General features: G+C 42.1%; 1 protein-coding gene and 1 long non-coding RNA gene across 3 annotated transcripts in view; one reads left to right on the top strand and one right to left on the bottom strand.

The window, feature by feature from the left end:
* The window catches only part of NHS (NHS actin remodeling regulator), a 376917-nt gene that overhangs the window by 319968 nt on the left and 36193 nt on the right, over positions 1-20756 (top strand). For both annotated transcript variants that reach the window (XM_075060184.1, XM_075060189.1), the window contains exon 2: positions 16768-16920. In XM_075060184.1, coding sequence (XP_074916285.1) covers positions 16768-16920 — 153 coding nt within the window. The remainder of the gene's footprint in view (positions 1-16767; positions 16921-20756) is intronic.
* The window catches only part of LOC116815237 (uncharacterized), a 57908-nt gene continuing 44532 nt past the window's right edge, over positions 7381-20756 (bottom strand). Inside the window, exon 3 of the long non-coding RNA XR_012654766.1 lies at positions 7381-9995. This is a non-coding gene — a long non-coding RNA (uncharacterized LOC116815237). The remainder of the gene's footprint in view (positions 9996-20756) is intronic.

The following is a 20756-nucleotide window of genomic DNA, read 5'->3' as shown; positions in this document are numbered from 1 at the left end:
CCATCTCTCCCCACTGTTGCACAACCTTCCTGGGCCAACCAGAATCTGTCCCTAAATATATTTCATGTATATGTGTTTTAGAAAATATATGGAAAATATATAAAAAGGAAAAAATATTTTCAGGGTGAGATCTCTTCACTTATGAAAATAAGGACAGTGAATTAAACTCCTCTGCCTAGTGTTTGATATGGTTTCAACAAGTGAAACCTCACAAGTTAAATGGCCATAGCATTACATTCCTTCTTGCTAAGCGCTACCCTCCGAATGGCTCTGTTGTAACTATATTCTAGGTAACCTTCTATGAAAGGGAAGGTCATCTCCTCTTAAGGAATATTGGGATAGGCTGTTACCCTATCCTATGAAGTGTGCACCAAAATTATATTCAGCTATAATAAAGGGGAAATAGCCTAAAGGTAAATAAGGATCACAAGGTACTGTACCTTTATTTGGACCTATTTACTGTTGTTATTTATTTGTATTGTGGTAGCACCTGGAAGCCTAAATCATGGACCAGGACCCCACTGTGAAAGTTGTTGTACAAATGTATAACAAAAAGATGGTCCCTGCACCAAGGAGCTTAAAATCTAAGCAAATAATTTATAATATGCAACCTGTTGGGTCAGAAAGGACACCTGAAAAGGGAGCGTTGAGGCCCAAAATGAGTGCATTTCTAGCTCTTTTGCTGGGTCACTAAAAGGTATCCGTTGCCTGCTACCTGGAAGAAGTTTAACAAGTATGGTAGAGATGGCACATACTGACCCAAAGTTTACTCTCAGTTACACCCAGGCAAACCCATTAAAGTCAGTGGAGTCTCCTGGATAACTAAGGAGAATTTGACTCACTGTTTTTAAAGGAAAAAAGAGATGATTGACTTTATCTTCCCTTGCTGTGCTTGGGAATAGTTAAAATATGCATAATATTTACTAAATACAACTGAAAGAAAATGTTGCTATCTACCTAAACTAGCAGTTAAACAGAGTTCAGTGCAGCTAGCCAAGAGCACTGAAAGGACAGGTGGGGGGAAAAAAGAGTAAAATAGGAAGCTTTGTTTTTGCTTTTACTTTTAACACCTGGGTGGTTGTCATTGTTCTACAGAAAGACTTTTTTTTTTTAAGCTCCTTGTTTTTCCAAGTGCCTCAGCTTGGGAAAACTTAAGGGTTTGTTTTTTTCATATGCATACTCTGCATATCTAGTGTCTGATTCACTCCAGGGTCCTTATGAGCTTCTACCAGTGCAGATTTGCAGAGGGGAAAGATAGTCTAATGGTCATGGCTGTAGTCTAGGATTTGGGAGAGAGTAGAGCTGAGAGGAAAATTTGGAGGCAAATAGGCTAAAAATGCAGTTTCAAAGGTATTGAAACTATTCATGAATTCATGCCGCGTGAGAATAGTTTAGACTAGATTGAAAAAGTCAAAACATTTTGGTAATGTCTAAATGAAACATTTTTGTCTTCACCAAAACGTTTTTTAAAAGCTTTGGGTTCAATCTGAGAGAAAAGGGTTTCTTATTTTTTTGCATTGCCAACGAATCAAAAAAGCTATTATTTGCTTGGTTCTACATGGGAGACCTGGGTTCAAGCCCCTGCTCTGCCACAGGCTTATATGAGGTTGGGCAAGTCATTTGGCCCAGAGACTCAACAGTGTTCAGGCACCCATCTCTCATTGAAATCAGTGAGAGTGGGGAAGCTAAAATGCCATTGAGGATCTGGGCTTTAGCCTCTCTGTGCTGTTGTTCCCACTCTATAAAAGGGAACTAATAGCACTGCCTTACCTCAGTTATGAGGATCTGTATGCATTAAAGATTGCAAAGTGCTCAGATTCTATGGTGACAGGGGTCATGTACGTACCAATAGATCCAAGTGGAAAATCCATCTGCAAGGAAAGCAGGTTAGTTGTGTTGTTAGAAACCAGTTAGTGGGGATGAGGCCTGGTGGGCAGTCATGTAAGTCCTAAAAGTGGGTGGCACTTGCTGGGCATATTTGAGTGGCCATGTTTTCCATTGAAATCAGTGGAATAACTCTGAAAATATCTGGTGTAAATGGAATCAGAATCTGGCCCCTCTCCTTTTTTGAATTTCCTGACTTTTGTGTGCTTGATTTCTCATCCTTAATGCTGCTTTAATGCAAGTGAAGAGAGGCATGTTAGTGCATTCCTGTACAAGTGTTACACTGTTGTTTTCTTTTTTGAGGCCAGTATCTGCCCTTAGTTACTGGCTCATCCATGCAAGCTCATTGAAGGCCATTTGGGGTTACACTAGTCCAAATAAGGAAAGAATGTGGGTTTTATATAATTTTATTTTTATAGAGGGGATTCCTGTAATCTTTCTGTCCCTCTCCCCACCCCCTGCCGCCGCCTCCTTCCCCTAAATTTGCTCCTCTTTCTCTACCCTCAGGTTTCATGCCAAGTAAACCTCTCTGACTGTGGAGGCTTGGACGAAGTCCTCTTTTGGAGCCCCTCAGTGCCAGTATTCAGTATCAGAGGGGCCTTGCTTAAGAGAAAGACAAAGCTCTCATTTTCCCCAAAGGGAATGTTCATGTTGCTGCTAGCCCAGGGACTGAGGGTCCAAATTCTTTTTTTCAAGTCCCTAGCTGCTCTTGAAGTTTTGCCCATATTGTGAAGATTCTTTCTCATAAAATTAAGGGCACTTGTTTTCCTTGAGGTCAGACAACAAATGTTTTTTCTCTGTATGTTCTTTCTCTGGAGCTAACATATGATAAATGAGATGTCAGGAGTAATTAAAGATAGTGATGGGGAAAACATTATCAAAGATGCATTCCTCATGGCATTCTGCTATGGAAATGTGTGGCCTACATGCTTTGTTCTTTATTTTTATTATTCATATTTATTTAACATTTCTCCTGCTTTCTGTCTTTCCTTGCCAGAATTGTGGCAACATCATTACTCGTGGCAAGTGTGATGCTTTGGGGATTGCCCAAACTAATAAGGGGTTCTGTCACCACCTGTCCTGTAACCTTGGCGTGCCTTAATGCCGTGCTGCTATGGCTCAGAACCCTGACATCAGCAGCTAGCCCACAAGCACGAAGGTCTCACCCGAGCTTCCACCACCTTAATTATTCCTTGTAAGTTGACAGCAACGGCCCTTCGAGTCCAGAGTCTCTCCAAATTGGCCCTTCCCAAATTCTTAGCTACCAGACACTCGGACTTTTCCCCTCTGCTTTGTCACCTCCAAAGATGTGAAAACAGCCACCAGTTATCAGTTCACTTTGGCACACCCACTCCAAGCAGATACCCGCTGGGGGTAAAAGTAAACCAAAAATGGATTTAATAGAAAAATCACAGATTCAAAGATGGAATAGTATGGAAAGGCAAATGCATACAAGTTACACAGAAAATACACGTAAAGACACAACTTCAGGCTTTATACTTCTACATTAGCTAAATTCCCTTCTTTAATACAAGTTATCTGCTGCCTTTGAACAGTTTCCTGGAGTGCCCCCATGCCATATGAGGGATCCAGCATTTACAAACAGCCCCTCTGCCTTTGAGACTGTTCTTAAATTCTGCAAAAAAGCTTCTATTTCAAGCCTTCTTGTAAGGGACTTTTTCCTCCCCCTTTTTTCTCTTCACTCCTGGTATGGTGACTCATGGTTATTTAGGGCGAGGAAATTCTAGCTGGGATATCTCAAAGCTTTCCCATTATCTCTTATTTTTCTCTTCCTGGGCTGTACAGTGCTAGGTGCTTGGAGCTAGACTCATCTGGCTGGGGAGGTGCAGACCCTCCCTGCCTGGCTGCCCACTGTCCCGTTGTGAGGTGGAGCTGAATGTTGCAGTATGAATTATGAGCACAGTTTTATATATACACAAATGCATAAATTCATAACCACAGACTGCACACATCTTTCATGGTGACCATCAAGTTCAAAACATTACAAGTGGTCATAAACGACCTTACTCAATGTACTTTATAGCACAATAATATTGTATGTAATCAGTAGATTCAACTGCTTATTCCGCTGGGTTCAACCCCACCGATCTCCCCTTGGGGTGTCTGGACTGTGATGGTCACAACAACCAAATCTGGGGACTGTTTGACTAACAAGATTTGTAATGGGATATAGGGACTTTCCTAGGACACCAGTTTTAATCCAATCCAGATCAGTCGTGAACAAAAACTGTGACCATCTGATGGCTCTCCATTGCCCTGTTGTGAAATGAGTTGGTGGTCTCAGTCTGGTTTCTAATGGCCAGATGTCCACCTCACAGTACAATCAGCACAAGTAGTATTAAGTAGACACTTTCAATGGTGATGTCAGCAGAGAAGCCCAGGACTGAATGAAGGTGGAGACTCAGCTATCCCTTTGCTCCTAGACGGTGATATCAGGAAGTTGTGAAGACTTCAAACAGAATGAGAATATATTTGCTATACAAAGAACGTTCAGCAGGTTCTTATCTCCATGTGTGCCAAGGCAGCAGAGTTCTGTCAGGTGGTATCTTCCCAGTGTGCATTGGCAAGGCTCAGAAGGTCCCCAGTTCTGATCTCTGTTTGGAGAGGCTGCTTGTGTCATGGGTATGGCTGTCGATGCACTCTGCTCTGATGCATGAGCAGAATGTTTGTTTGTTCCTGAAGAGTGGGTGCTGGGGTCAGACTGAGAAGCGAATTACTGAAAAGTGCCCTTTGGAAGGCAAATAAATATGCAAGAGAGATTAATGCCTTGGGTAAGAGAACTGGCAGGAGGCAGTGATTGAAGCTTTTGCAGAAATATCATTAGACCTATCATAAAAATGTGCATAAAATAGTTTACTAAAAATAGTCTGGTGGGAAATATGGATGGTTTTATCATGAGATCCTGAAACTGAGTATTAATCAAGGCAAGCAGAAAAGTCACATGAATTCTGCAAAGCCTGACCATGGGTGATAGCATATAAAATCAGGGTTCTGAGAGCAATATCACAGTCAACCACACCCTGCTTCATGATAAAAGTAGGAGCACTACAGTGACCTGTTGAAGAAGCTAAGGCAAACTCTACAGCTACCATGACATGCACTGATTCAGTATATAAGAGAAGTATCAGTGTGGGAAGAGAGAAGTACCAAGGAGACTTAAGAGTGCTTACCGAGTATGCTACAGAGGTTACACACTCAGCCAGTGGTGCCACAATGTACTCTCCAGGATACCAGAAGCAGAGATGCATTCTTTTTTGGTAGGGTTACCGTATTTTAAGTTCCCAAAAAGAGGACACTTCCAGAGGAGGGGGAGCGGGAGGGAGGAAGGGGGAGCTGAAACAGGGTACAGTATGGGGTAGTAGAGGGGGTACATATGGCAGGGGTATTCACTGGAGGTGGGGGGCAGTGTCAGTCTCTGTCACAGTGACAGGGCAGTTGGCGCAAGCCCAGGACGCAGCGACAGCCATCGGTCAGTGCCTCCCCTGTGGTATCCCCTCCCCAGGGATGGGAGCCGGGGCCTGAGTGAGTGAGATCTGGGAGCTGTGGCTGCAGGGGAATGGACCAATCAGATGCAGGGAAGGGACCAATCAGGAAGCAGACCAATTGGGGCTCTTTCTGAGCTGCAGCTTGTCTATTCTGCAAAACCCCCGACATTTCCTGTTGTTAGAAAAATCTGCCTGGACAGAGAAAAGAGGCTCAAAAGAGAGGCAATGTCTGGGAAAACCCAGATATATTGTAACTTTATTTTTTGGGAGTATAGTACCAAATTGGAATGAATAGTGGCTAAGCATGAAAGGAAACTGAGCACACAGCAGCCTTAAATTTGCCTGGCTGAAGCTCTTCAGTTTTTTGCCTTTTTGCCCTCGTCCTGATGACATACTCTCCAGACCTCCACCGGCATTGATGCTGCATGTTGAATCAGCCCTCCCCTGTTAGAAACATGAAGAAGCTCAGCTGGGGCAGAATAACCTTTCTGTAGGACAGTGGGAGCCGCAGAAGGAGAGGATGAAATGTTTAATTTTATGCACACACCACTGAGAAAACTTTGCCTAGTCACATGCCTTCCCCAGCCCTGGGAATAAAGCTGGAGCACCTCTGTAGTTTTCCATTTTGCTTACTAAGCTGCTTGCCCTGATGGATTTGCTTCTGCCTCTAACAGAACAAGGCTCACAGAAATAGCATGGCTGCACATACATTATTGAATATTTCAGACATTAATAGATAAGCATGTTGCAGTTCTCGTCAGTACTTTCTGTCACAGTGCATTAGAATGGATGGGTTGCAGAGGGATTTGTTCTTTGCAGAACTCTGTGTGTTTGTAAAATGGGGAATGCACATTAGGGTGTATGTCTACATAGATATGTATAATATATGTATACACATGCACATACGGTATAAATGCTGTTTTTATTCCCCGCCTTGCTCAAGGGTTAAAAGGGCAAATCTGTCAGTGAAACACTCAAACATAAGCCTTCTGTCTTTAGATACACTCTTTGCTACTCAGCAGCAGCAGAGCTCATCAAGCCATTGCTGTCCCAGCTGCAGCAGTCTCCTGTTTGAAACAATCTAGGGCACTGATGGAGAGTAAGAATAGAGAGAGAAAAAGATACCATTGAGCAGGGAAGCTTTCCAGGAATGAAGGCCTAAAAATAAACAATGATGTGTACTTCTGGGAGGTTATCGGCCATCTCTTAATGAAGTCTTTGAAACGCTCAGGCTTATGGCAAACCATGTTATAAGTTATTTGACGCTGTGAGAGTGTCGTAGCTTCCTACTCAGATTTGAACCTTAGCTTTCATAAACTGAGAAGCTAGCATGAACCCTCTAAGCTTAATTACCAGCTTAGATCTGATATCGCTGCCACCAGCCAGCGCCAGGATTTCCAGGGCCTGACTCCCTCGGGTCTCCCCAAAACGTTCCCTGGGGGAACCCCAAGACTCAGATGCCCTGAAGTCTTAACAACAAAGGGAAATAACCTCCTCCCCTTGTCTCCTCTTTCCCCCCCAGGCTTCCCCTGTTAAAGATACAACCTTCAAGTCCTTGAACACAAGCACCGAGAGATTAAGTATTCTTGTCCTCCCCCCCCTTCTTCCCCTGAGGCTGTTCACAGATCACCCTCCGTAATCTAACACAAAGAGAATTTCCCTTCCTTCGTTCCTTAAGCCTACCCAGAGAAAACTCTAAACAGGTCTTAAAAAAGAAAACTTTATATAAAAAGAAAGAAAAAACACATAAAACATAGTCTCTGGTACACCCAGAAGTTCCCTCCCTCACTTTGAAAAATCCGGTTTCCTGATTGGTCCTCTGGTCAGGTGTTTGGTTCCCTTTGTTAACCCTTTACAGGTAAAAGAAACATTAACCCTTAGCTATCTGTTTATGACAGAGAGAAAAGCATTTAAAACTGCATTCATGTTTGGTCAACAGTGACTAAATGTGGCAGAGTCAGGGAATGTGATTGCAGAGCGGTACTCTCCACGTAAGCGTGCATTGCTTAACGGCACAATCTTATTACTTGCATAAGAATCAGATGCTCCTGATCCAGCCCCCTTCAATTGCATGTAGTGTTATTCCAGTTAAGTCAATATCAGATAAACGCATAACTCAGGTATCTGCACAACAATAGACATCCAAATTATGCTTTCCAATGTTTTATCTGTCCAGATAGCTGAACACTAAACGCTGATGAGTTTTTGGCTGCCCATTAGTTTTCCCCCTCTAAACAGCTATTGTTACCGAAACAGCTGCTGTTATACTGTCAGATAGCAAAATGTCAGGAGTCACTTAGAAAATGTGGTTGCAACAGAAAAAATGTCACTGTATTGGCAAGAAGCAAGTACAATATATGAATAGCCTGATGGTGGTCTTGTGGATGAGTAAGATGTTGTCACGGATATTTTTAGTAGAAGTCATGGGCAATCAAGAAAAATTTGCAGAAGCCCGTGATCTGGCGGTGACTTCTACTAAAAATATCCATGACAAAATGGGAAGCTTCAGAGTCCCTATGCCACTGGCAATGCCTGGGCAGCTGCGGAGGCCCCAGCTTGGAGCTCTGGGGCTCCACCACCCCTTGGGGGTCAGAGCTCCGGGTCCCCTGCCACCTGCGGCTTGGAGCTGTGGGGCTCCCTGCTGCTTGCAGCAGCTGGGAGCTGCAGAATACCCTCTGCTGCCTGTGGTGGCTCGGAGTTCCGCTGCCTCAGGTAGTGGGAGTTCCCCACAGCCCCTGGCTGCCGCAAGGACTATGCAGCTCCCCACCGCCGCATGCTGAAATCATGGAGGTTTCTAGAAGTCATGGATTCCACAATTTCTGCAACCTCCATGACTCAGTTGAAGCCTTCTGGATGAGGCACTGGATTTGGACTCAGGAGATCTGGGTGCTGTTCTCAGTTCTGTTACAGACTTCCTCTCCAGGCCTCTGTTCCCCATCTATTGAATGGAAGTCATACGACTTCCCTATCTCACCAGGATGTTTTGAAGATAAAGTCATTAATAATTGTGAGCCATTCAGTTACTATGGTGATGAGGCCATATACAAGTACCTAGGTAGAAATTATGGCTCTTCTTACACAGGTATGTTATAGAGGGGAGAGAGCACTTGGACTCCTCTCCGTCCTGCCATGGACAGACATAAGCTGCTTGCGTGCCTGGCAGAAAAGGACTATTCTAGCTGTGTTAGGGCATGTTGTGGGATGTGCAGCAAGGCATAGCTTTTGCTGCTCAGCCTTTACCCTCTCCTGAACTTTAGTATACCTTTAGTAATTCCATCCCTAAAGCATTAAAATAAATCATGATCCAGGCCCCCCAAAATCATGAGATTGGCTTAAAAATCTCACGCTCTTAAAATTAATAAATTGCAGGTTCTTTTGCCTTCTCTTTTCTGAGCCTTTAGGGTTCACATTTCCAAGATTTCTTTGCCAAAATGAGCGTTAGAAGCATACTTTCTTTTTATGTGAAAGCTGATTTCTCACATAATCACATGACTCAAGGAGCTGGGGCTTTAAGACCCATGTTACAGTTATGAAATTGACAACCTTGAGCCTTTCAAGCGCCTCCTGACTCCTCCGCAGTCTTCTGCTCCTCAGCAGAATGCAGCCTCACAAAAAAATATAACAGAGATCTAAGATTAGCAGAGGAAATATTTTCCCTGAAAAATGTCACCAAAATCCCCTCCCCCAATTGTTCATCAGAAATTCAAAAAAATTTCTGATCAGCTGTCTTCCATACTTTAAAACTGGTCTCTCTCTGTTTTTGTGAGGTATGCGATCAGTACATACTAGTGAATATTTCTGCGAGACTAGGAAAGTATTTGTAAGTTATGACTAGAGCTGGTTGTGAATAAATTGTTGACATGTAACCCTTTTGGGGAACTGATTTTGTATGAACCAATTCTGATTTCTACACAAGGTTTTATGTGTTTGCAAGTATCTGCTCTATAAGTTTGGCCAGTTTTCAGCCTAAAGGGTGCTCATGAACTGTTGACTTCAACTATTTAGTTTATTATTCACTATTCGTTATTCTTGGAATGTGAGTAGTCATTTAAATCACATGGTATCATTTGTGCATCTCAGCTGGATGATTGAAACATCTCAGTAACAGTGCTGAAGAGTGACTAACCTTGTTTGCCAAGAACAGGCATTCCTCATATGTTCATGCAAATTAAAAAAGCCTTTTAACATAAACATTTGTGAATCATGAATAAAAAGGAGACCTGCTCAGGACGATGTCTTGGGAAATCTTCAGAGGTTTGCATAAGGAAGAACTAGCAAACTCTAGAAGGCCACTGGAAGATATCATCATCATCATGGCAAATCCCAAAAGAAGGTAAATTCCTTCCAGATTGAGTGCCACCTGGATCAATCTTTGGACATGTCTTTAAGGCTGGCTGGATGTTCAATCTGTGTCCATCATCGGTGATCTTATTACACCACCAAAGCTTTTGGCATCCCCATGATTGCCAGCCGTGTAGCAGCATTCCTTATTTCACAGCTCCCAGCAGCTCTTCTGTCTCATGGCTGCTTCTTTCTCTGGGTTGCTGCCATGTATTGGGGAAAGCTGGGCAGCCGTCCTTGTGCCAGGAGGAAGGAAAGCAGCAGCTGCAGAAAAGGTTGTCATGAAAGATCAGAAATTGCTGATATGTTACACACAATGTGAGGCATGTACAGAAGACAAGAGATTGTACATTTTGCAGCAATGTGGGCTTTGCCCCCCTGGATATAACAGCAAAGACACAAGTACTTAAGGGAAAAAATCATTTGAGACATTCAGGGCTATAAATAAAATTCATATCAGACTGAGCACTTGCCTCAGTGAAATATTTATGCACTAATATGCATGATGAATTTGAATGTGTTCCCAGATTATCTTGTATTTGAGAGGGACTGGCCTTTCTCAGAATTAATTTTCTGCATTTCTTACAATACTCTGTATATAAACTTTACATACAGCAACTTACCATTGACCCATGCAGCAGGGGTGGAAGAGTTTGATCAAACAGGAGCTGCTGCTAATGATCCTCACTAGCTGCAGACAGATGTATGCTAAACTGAGTCAATATATAGGCTTGTTGTTACGTTGAACTGAACAGGAAATATGCTGCTTTTATTAACTGAAAAGGACTTGAAACAATACACTTGTTAAAATGAAAGGGCAGCTTCTCTTGAATACGGGGCATCAGCAATGGAGAAAAAGGACCTCTCAACCACAACCCCATGCATCTGATTATTGTCGACTTCCAGAGCACCTGGCCACCATACACAGTACTATAGTGAAAAGTAGTTTTTGGCATGGGACTTTTTGATGCAGCTCCTACTCTCTCTCCATTCTTTCTGGCTTCTTAAAAATGACTGGCAGATTTGAGAGTCATTATCATTAGAGCCACTCAGAAGAGGAGCTCCGCTCCAGACTGTAGAATAGCTTACTCATTAGTCTGATCCTTTTCTACTTTTCCTTCTAGAATGTATATACTTTAAGAAGGAATCAGCAGTCTCCTTGGTTTTGTTTCTGTTGTGCAACGATTCATTGCGTTACTGCTCTGAGCTTTCAAATCCTTAGCATATATGCTCTCTCCCTCACTCTTCAAAAATCCCCTCCTGGATCTGCCCTTTTTCACATCTTGCAACAAATACAGTAATGCCTTCTCTCTGAACCAGAAAGCGTGTGATATTATTTTCCTGATACCCAATGATAATTATAATTCTCACCACCATCACCGAAAAGAAAAAAAAACCCTAGAAAGTTAAGAAACTGAAGGAGTTGAGGGGAGGGGGATGGCAAGTGAGAGAGTCGGGGGAACCCCCTGGATCTGTCAAAATAAATAGAGCAGAAATCTTTCTTGCTTGGCCTTTCTGTCATTATTATTAGAACAAACACGCTTGAGTGCACAAGGATGTACTACCTTCAAGCATCCATACACAGCTCAGCCACATTATGATTTTGAAAACCAAAAGAAGGAGGGATGATGGATGTGAGTGGAGAGGGGAAGAGAAGGGCCCATGAATGCTAAATGTGATCAACTCTGGTTACACCTCCATTTAGAAAACTGCAAAATCTGCTCAGGAGAATAGTCATTATTGTGTGTCTGTTTGACTCAGATTGACATGAAACTAACCACTGTTACATAACCCGTATCTAATGGAAGTCTTATTTTTTTCATCCCACAAGAGATAAAACAATTGAGTGATTCATGGCTGAAATAAATGTGATAGTTTGTATGATCTTCTTTTGTAGGGTGATCAGACAGCAAGCGTGAAAAATCAGGATGGGGGTGGGAGGCAATAGGTGCTTATATAAGTCAAAGCCCCAAATATTGTGGCTGTCCCTATAAAATCAGGACATCTGGTTACCCTACTCTTTTGTCAAGGCAAAAAAAATTCTGTGTGTGGTGACAGAAATTGTATATTTCATACATCTATACTGGATTTTTTCAGCCTACTTTGATGGTCAGAAGTTAATAAAGGGTTCTGGTTTTACAGCAGATGTATTACTTTTATTTATGTATTTACTATCTGTAATACAGTAGCGCCTAGAGGCTAGTGCTAGGCATTGTACAAACACAGTTCCTGCCCTGAACAGCTCAGACTCTGAAGAGATAAGACGAAGGGGTGAGAGAAAAACATGATTACCTCCATTTTACAGCTGGAGAACTGAGGCACAGGGAGAATGGATGACTAACCCAAGCTTCTACATCCAGTATGGGGCAGAGGTGAGAATGGAACCAAGGTTTCTTGAGTCTCAGCCCAGTGTTCTTTATCCCAAAATCGTTCTCCCCCATGTTTCTTTAGTTGTTTATTTTAGTGCAGACAATAGGTTCAGCTCTGGGCACAAAATGAAACCGTTGCTGCCTCAAAGAGCTTACAGCAAAAGGCCCCAGTTCTGCAGTTGCACCCGCTGGCTTGGATCTGAAGCCTTTGTACACAGCTCCCAATCAATGTGTCAGCCAGTGGACGTAAGGGTCTGTGCTAACAGATTTGATTTCAGGACCAGAGCCTAAAAGACCAAGAAACAAACAAACAAAAAAGCCTAAAAGAGGAGAGCAGATGTACTGGGAAACCCAGGAACTTTTTAAATGATATTAAATCATTTCTCTGGGCATTGTGCAAAAAGCTATGACTTATTTGTACTAGTGGGCTAGATCCTCAGCTGGACTAAATCACAATGGGTCCAGTGGAACTAGTGAAGATACGTTGATTTACACTAGCTGAGGATGTGGTCCAGTATGTTTTAAGCTTCTCAGCATCATATCCTTTGAGAATGAACCATATGTTTATTCTTTAATGTAGTACTATATTTAGCTCGCCTAGGTTTACCTGATAGAGAGTAATTAGTGTGGAAGGAGTAGCAGGGTAGGGAGAGAATGCAGCCAGTTTACATGTAAAATACCATGAACGCCTATAGCACTGCATAGTTAACACATAACGCAATTGCACTAAACATTTTTATTTTAAAACCTTTATGGAACATATTCAACCAAACCCTGCTCATCTTAGTGCTATACAATTGCCGCCGAAGCCCAGGGGAGTTCTGCATGAGTGAAGATTTGCAAGATCTGTCGCATTGTAATGAAATATACATGAACATTTTATTAGTAGGTAAAAATCTCCATTTCTTTAGAGCCACCACACAAAGTTACGTGAGCTGGAGTCCAGGCAACTCTTCTGGGGATAGGAAGGGGTTGCTTGTGTCTGCCATGTTATTCGTTATCTCCAGTCATGCTGTCTGTGATAATGAACATCCCCTATCCCCAGTGCTATAAAGAATGTTTACCACAATTATGATTGCCAACGTGTATACGTTTTTCCCTATGGATAATTCTGCAAATAAGCCTTGAGTGATGAATAGGGTGATGGACTGGGTTTCAAGAGACCTGACTCCAATTCCTATCTCAGTCACAGACTTGCTTCGTGACCTTGAGGAAGTCACTTAATCTGCCCCATGTCTCAGTTCCCTGTCTGTAAAATGGGGGTAAGGCTTCACTACCTCACAGGGATAAAATCCATTAGTCATTGTGAGCGGTTCAGATTATTCAGTGATGAGAGCCATACAAGTAGATAGATAAACCAGCCACCAAGGGTTGCATATGCATTCTGGTGATAGTTGTTGTTTATAGTATTCATAATGGAATAAGTATGGCTTCCAAACTAATACTTAAAGGCAACTCGCTACCTCCAGAACATTTATCAGCACCAGGTTCATTCTCAGCCCCATGTAGCATATTGCATTGGGATGTTGCAGTACACAGTGGCAATTTGTCACAAGGATGCAACACTGCAAAAAACACTGGAAACTATGGGAAGTCTTGCTTTGTAAAGATGCATATTAAATCAGTGATGGGAGAACTCCACAATGCTCAGACTTTAGGATTAGTTCAGCTAAGTATCCTACTGCTTGGGCATTTGCTTGGACCTCAAGAGTGCTCCCACCATGCCCTGCAACCCTCCTCATAACTAACACCAATGCTCAAAGGCTTTGGGTGACCTTTGTCATCACTGGGGGAGTTTAGGTAGCCTGCCAACTCCCTCCATTATGTTTGTCCAGGCTGGGTCTAGGTTTTCTTCCCTTTGTAGCTTCTTCCCCTTTTCTCTCTCTCTCCTGTGGTTCTCCCTTTCCAATATTTGCCTCAGAGATTTGCCCTTCCTCTCTCCGTACAGAAAAAAACAACCACATACTTTCAGCCTGAATGATTATTATCTGAATGATTATTATTTTTAGAGTAAGGGAAACTACGCTCTCTCATGTCTTCATGAGAGTACACTGCGTGTGTCTTCTTTGTAATACGCTGCTTCAGCTCTCCCTCACAAAATGGCAACTGCCTTTGCAAATATCAGATTCTTAAAACATGAAAAAGTACAGTACATGGGAAAACTAAAATATACAACATGCTTTTTCCAACCCTTCCACTCTCCTATTCTGTGTTGTCCCCTTCTTCCATTCCTGTTTCATGGTGTCTTTCTCTTCGTACTGTGGTGTGCCTAGTCTCTTTATTATTTATTATTTTGTATTACAAAAGTGGCTAGGAACCAGTGAAGTACAGAACTTCATTGTGCCAAGCACTGTACAGACTTATAGTAAGGGACAGTCCCTGCCCCAAAGAACTTATAATCTAAATAGATTAGACAAAGGGTCCGGAGAAAGGACAGAACATACAAGCAGAGTCAAGGATGTGGAGATTTGTAAATGTCATGTTAATTCCCTCACTCCTTGAGGGAGGACTTTAGCTGCTGCTTTTGGGGACTGGACTGGGACTGAGGTAGGCTGTGGTGCTAGCTGTCTCCTCCTCTTCCAGCTCATCCTGTCTCTCCTCTAGATGGTAGGAGCTAGGAAGTAGAGCAATGGCAAGGATGCACGTAAAGGTGTCAGTGGAGAAGATGCTGGGTGCCCATAAGCAGTACCCTTAAGAAGTGGAAGGAGAAAACCCCAGCCAAAATTACGAATATCTGGGACATCCAGTGGAATCCAAGAATGTCCTGGAAAATTCGTCACTGTTAGCCAACCTGCAGTTCTTACTCAATCAGATTCTGCAGGATATGTCTTTTTTGCTATTACCTGCAGAGTAAGCTGGGGGTAAGCAGAATGGATAAGAAGCCAATAGCTTTCACTGTCTGCAGATATCAGTTTCCCACATGTATTCCTTGTTACTATTGGGGAGGAGTATCACTTGGTATTGAACTGCAGCCTTGTCAACAGTATGGGTGGGAGAACCACTAAGCACAAATGCAGATGGTCAAGAGCCAAAATGAGCTCAGTCCTTTGGGGAGGCCAGGTCACTCTTTCTGCCACCATGTCAGACACATTTTGAGGTGTCCCTAAGTTTGAGCAGGAGGAGCTTAAAGAACTTTGGACACTGCTAGTTGATCAGTACCCCCGGTGAATGCTATCACTGAACAACTGAATGAATGACTGGATTTCTTTCCTACACATGCTGTTTTGAGGAATGGCTTCTGTCTCAAGAACTGTGGAGTGATGACCTGGTCCCCTGTGAGACTGACTGCAACGGGGTCACTGAACTGAACCATTTGCCAGAGAGTGCTGTGTATCACTGTTCTTTTTTGAAAAAGACCAGGGGAGAGGAGGAAAGGACTTTGATGCGTTTATGATTACGAGTACTGTCTGGTTCTGACCTGACTCTGAGACCCACTGCTAGGAGGACTTCATGGCTCCATATTTGTGTAGTGAGAACCTCCCAGACCACCCTGTACACGCGCACACACTGCATAGTGTTGAGAGTACTGTGACTTTTACTCTGTGACCAGAGTCATTACTATGATTCCTTCATTTTATGGGAGAAACCTGAGATCACTGAGTAACTGCTAAAGAGAAATAATCAGAAAATCTGGATCTTATGCAGGCAATTAGTGTTGGAGCTTATAAAAAAACAGAAAAGAGACAGGGATGTAAAAAAATATATATTTTACTTTTTTATACGAGCTGTTGAATGTAGTGATACAAATCTGCTCTGTTTGGCCACCGCAGAACTGCAGAATTCATGTCGTCTGTCTTATTTATTTTGTCCCTTGTAAAACTAGTGACTGAATACACTAAAGGTAAACTTGCCTCTCCTGGGCCCACATGTTTCTGTGAAATTCTGTCTTTCCTTAATTTGTAGCTGGTTCATGCAACTTTCAGAGGAAGTCCTTTGAGATTTATGGGCAGAGCAATTGAAGTTTTTAGTCCCTTTTAGTACCTTTTCTGAAAGGTAGCATTTGAATTTGCTTAGCGGGCTCATCCGGTAGTCTCAGTCTTCATGAAGTGAGCTAACAACCAGTGTTGTAAGATAGTGAGGATATAGAATATTATAGTGAGACAGCATAGTCTAGTAATTAGAGTGGGCGATTGAGAGCTAACTGGTGAGTTCTGTTCTCCACTCTGCCACTGGTTCAGTAGGTGACCTTCAGCACATTACTTGACCTCATTGTGCCTCGGTTTTGCCATTTGAAAGTGGAGATGATAATGATTAAGGCTATGTTTTAGTCTCAGGTATTTTTAGTAAAAGTCAACAAAAATTCACAGCCTGTGATCTGTCCATGACGTGTATTATATACCCCTGACTAAATCTTGGGGAGGAGGGGCATGCCATGGGTGCTCTGAGGGGACAGCGTGGCTGCTCAGAGGATGGTCTGCGGGGATGCGGGTGCTGGGATGGGGGGCGAGTGTCAGCATGCGGCCCAGGACCCTTGCTGGTGCTGGGGGGTAGTATGTAGAAGAATAATGGTCCCTATCACCGGATAGGAGGAGACATGGTGTGACTCCTTCAGCACCCCTTTCTAGCAGTAACTTACCTTCCAAGTATGGTGCCTATCTTTTACTATTTCAGATAAACTGCATGTAACAGTGGGTAAATGTCCTATTCTCTTGTTTTTGATTCTATAGCTGTGTCTAACCTGGATGCAGAGAGTAAACTGAGTGTGTACTACCGAGCACCTTGGCATCAGCAAAGAAATATTTTCCACCCCTCAACCAGACCGCCCTGTGTGGAGGAGCTGCACCGCCACGCCAAACAGAACCTGCGAGCCTTGCGTAGAGGTAACCACTTCCACAGTCCTCCCTCACTTTACCCACACTATGAGTCTGATCCAGAACCCACTGAAGTCAATGGAAAGACTCTCAATCACTAAGCTTTGGATGAAACCTTCAGTGAATAATGATGAAAAAAACAGGAAGCCATGCAAAGCAGGGTTTGTCCCTTGTTTTGCTCCTTTATTATTATGTATTTTATTTTTTAAAAGTTTTCTTTCTGCCTTTTTTTTAACCTTACAAATATTAGGATTGTCACATCTGTCTTCCATGTTTTTTTCTTGAGGATTTATTAGGCATGTTAGAGCTGTCTACTGTAATCTCTCACTCTTAAACTGAATGGATTAAAGTGTTGAATTTTAACAAAGACATCTTTTCTCCCAAGTGTTAAATGGTCACAAAATAGACAAAAAAACTCTGAGGTTTTTATAAACAGCCCGACTAAAATTTTCTTTTCTTCCCAATTGTTCAGCATTAAGTGTCTTGATTTTTTTTGTGTCATTTCGCTGCTTATGACAAAGTCTTCCAGGGTCAATAATACTTGAAGGCCATTACAGAGAAGCAAAATGTCTGGTTTGCATCAGTCTTCACTGCAGAGGATATGAGGGAGATTCTCAAACCTGAGCCATTCTTTTTAGCTGACAGATCTGAGGAACTGTCCCAAACTGAGGTGTCAGTAGAGGAGGTTTTGGAACAAATTGATAAATTAAACAGTAATAAATCACCAGGACTAGATGGTATTCTAGGGAACACAAATGTGAAATTGCAGAACTACCTACTGTGGTATGTAACGTATCACTTAAATCAGCCTTTGTACCAGATGAATGGCAGATAGCTAATGTGAGACTGATTTTATAAAAGGCTTCAGAGGCAAGCCTGGCAATTCAAGGCCAGTAAACCTAACTTAAGTACCAAGCAAATTGGTTGAAACTATAGTAAATAATAAAATTATCAGATACATAAATGAATATGATATGTTGGCAAAGAATCACCACAGCTTTTGTAAAGGGAAATCACGCTGCATGAATCTGTTAGAATTCTTTGAGGGTGTCAATAAACATGTGGACAAGAGTGATCCAATTCAGATAGTTACTTGGACATTCAGAAAGCCTTTGACAAGGTCCCACACCAAGGGCTCTTAAGCAAAGTAAGCTGTCATGGGATAAGAGAGAACGTCCTTTCGTGGTTCAGTAACTGGTTAAAAGACAGGAAACAAAGGGTAGGAATAAATGGTCAATTTCCACAATGAAAAAGATATAGTAGGGTCTCCCAAAGATCTGTACTGAGACCAGTGCTGTTCAACATATTCATAAATGATCAGGAAAAGGGGATAAACAGTGAGGTGGCAAAGTTTGCAGATAATACTAAGTTACTCAAATAGTTAAGTCCAAAGTTGACTGTGAAGAATTAGACATAGATCTCACAAAACTGGGTGACTGGGCAACAAAATGAGAGATGAAATTCAGTGTTCATAAATGCAAAGTAGTTCACATTGGAAAACATTATCCCAACTATACATATAAAGTGATGGGTTCTAATTTAGCTGTTGCCACTCAAGAAAGAGATCTCAGAGCCATCATGGATAGTTCTCTGAAAACATCTGCTCAGTTTGCAGCAGCAGTCAAGATAGCTAACAGAATGTTCGGAACTATTAGAAAAAGGGTAAATAATAAGACAGAAAATATTAAAATGCCACTATATAAATCCAAGGTATGCCCACATCTTGAATACTGAGTGCAGTTCTGATTACTCCCATCCAAAAAAAAAAAAATTAGAATTGAAAAAGGTACAGAGAATGGCAACAAATGATTTGGGGTATGGAACAGCTTCCAGGCAAGGAGAAATTAAAAAGACTGCTTAGAAAAGAGATAGGGAATGTGATATAAGTCCATAAAATCATGAATGGTGCGGAGAAAGTGAATAGGGAAATGTTTACCCCTTCACGTAACAAAAGAACCAGAGATCACCCAGTGAAATTAATAGGCAGTAGGTTTAAAACAAACATAAAGAAGTACATCTTCACACAACGCACAGTCAACCTGTGGAACTCATTCCCAGAGGATGTTGTGAAGGCCAAATATGAGTGGGTTCAAAAAGGAATTAGATAAGTTCATGGAGGATAGGTCTATCAATGTCTGTTAGCCAAGATCGTCCAGGACACAACCCCACGCTCTGAGTGTCCCTAAACCTCTGACTGCCAGAAGCTGGGACTGGATGACAGGATGGAACACTCAATAAATTGCAGTGTTTTGTTCCTTCCCTCTGAAGCATCTGGCACTAGCCACTGTAAGAGGACAGGACACTGGGCTAGATGGACCATTGGTCTGACCCAGGATGGATGTTCTTATATAATATCTAATATAAAAAACAAGCAGAAGAAACAGTTACCCTTTTTTGTGAAAGTCACCTTTAAAGTGTTCAGTAGCAGCCTTTCTTAGGTGAAGTAGATTTGCATCATTATAAATAATTATCTTAATCATTTGTTGTTGTTGTTAATGATAATAATTGATCAAATTTGTGAACCTCATATTAACTGGATAAAATGTTACAATTAATTAACACATTTTGACCTCTCTGCAGGTTTTAACTCTGCAGCTAACTGTGGATGCAATATGTCTTAACAGTACTGCAAAGAGCCATAAAAAGGAATTACAATCATTGTAGCACTAAAATTAGAATGGAATTTTGGTGTTTCCTTGGACAATCAGCAGAGCTAGTGTCCTAGCATCAGGATAATCTGCTTCTGCCATCTTGTGGACAGGAGAAATTCTGACAACCAAAGCATAAAGGCAGTGGAGAGAAATTGGTACTAATGTTAAATAACAAATTGTGCTTTGGCAATGTACTATCTTCAATGTTTAATATTAACTCTGCAGCATTAGCAGTTTGTCATACATTGTTATATTTTATTTTCTATGTATTTTTTATTGTAAAATGCAATTATACTCTGAAAAGCACACCTAAAAGCATCATTTCCTACTTTATACCTCCTATATCAAATTTGCATTATTTACAAGTAAAAAGATATTTTTAACAGCCACTTCTTCAAACTCAATGTTAGATCAGAAAAACAAGTTACGTTCTCCTTGCCTCAGTCATCGAATGCCAGTGACAAAGACTGTTCTGTTGGTACTTAGCTGACAGTGTTATTGAGAATGCATTTGGTGAAAAAGAATCTAGCTTGCGTTTCCATTGGTTCTTCATGCTAACAGGAATGGAACTATTGCTACCTTGGCATCAAGAACAGAAGGAGGTGAAAGACACAACCATTCCCCTGTCTCACACGGATTCCCAGAAGATTTTGAAGAAGCTTGAGTTTGGGCATGGTTTGATGCTGGAGAGGCTTCAATACTTGAGCTTTCTAGGCAATGAAAGACTCCACAGAACTTGAAATTTTCTTGGAACTGAGAGAGACTAGTATAGCCGGAGCCTTGAAGACAGACACCTCAGTTCTGGGACAAGTCTTTGCCTCAGCATCTGCCTCCCTGGTGTCAGTCAAGCAGTCAGAACCTGATGCAGCTGTGGCTTGGTCTACACTACGCGTTTAAACCAATTTTAGCAGCGTTAAACCGATTTAACGCTGTACCTGTCCACACTACGAGGCCCTTTATACTGATATAAAAGGCTCTTTAAATCGGTTTCTGTACTTCTCCCTGACGAGAGAAGTAGCGCTAAAATCAGTATTACCATATCGGATTAGGGTTAATGTGGCGACCGCAAATCAATAGTATTGGCCTCCGGGCGGTATCCACAGGTGCACCACTGTGACTGCTCTGGACAGCAATCTGAACTTCGGATGCACTGGCCAGGTATACAGGAAAAGCCCCTGAACTTTTGAATTTCAT

Source organism: Chelonoidis abingdonii, chromosome 1 (assembly GCF_003597395.2).
Source record: "Chelonoidis abingdonii isolate Lonesome George chromosome 1, CheloAbing_2.0, whole genome shotgun sequence".
Classification (NCBI taxonomy): Eukaryota; Metazoa; Chordata; order Testudines; family Testudinidae; genus Chelonoidis; species Chelonoidis abingdonii.
This window is presented reverse-complemented; position numbering and strand designations above follow the sequence as displayed.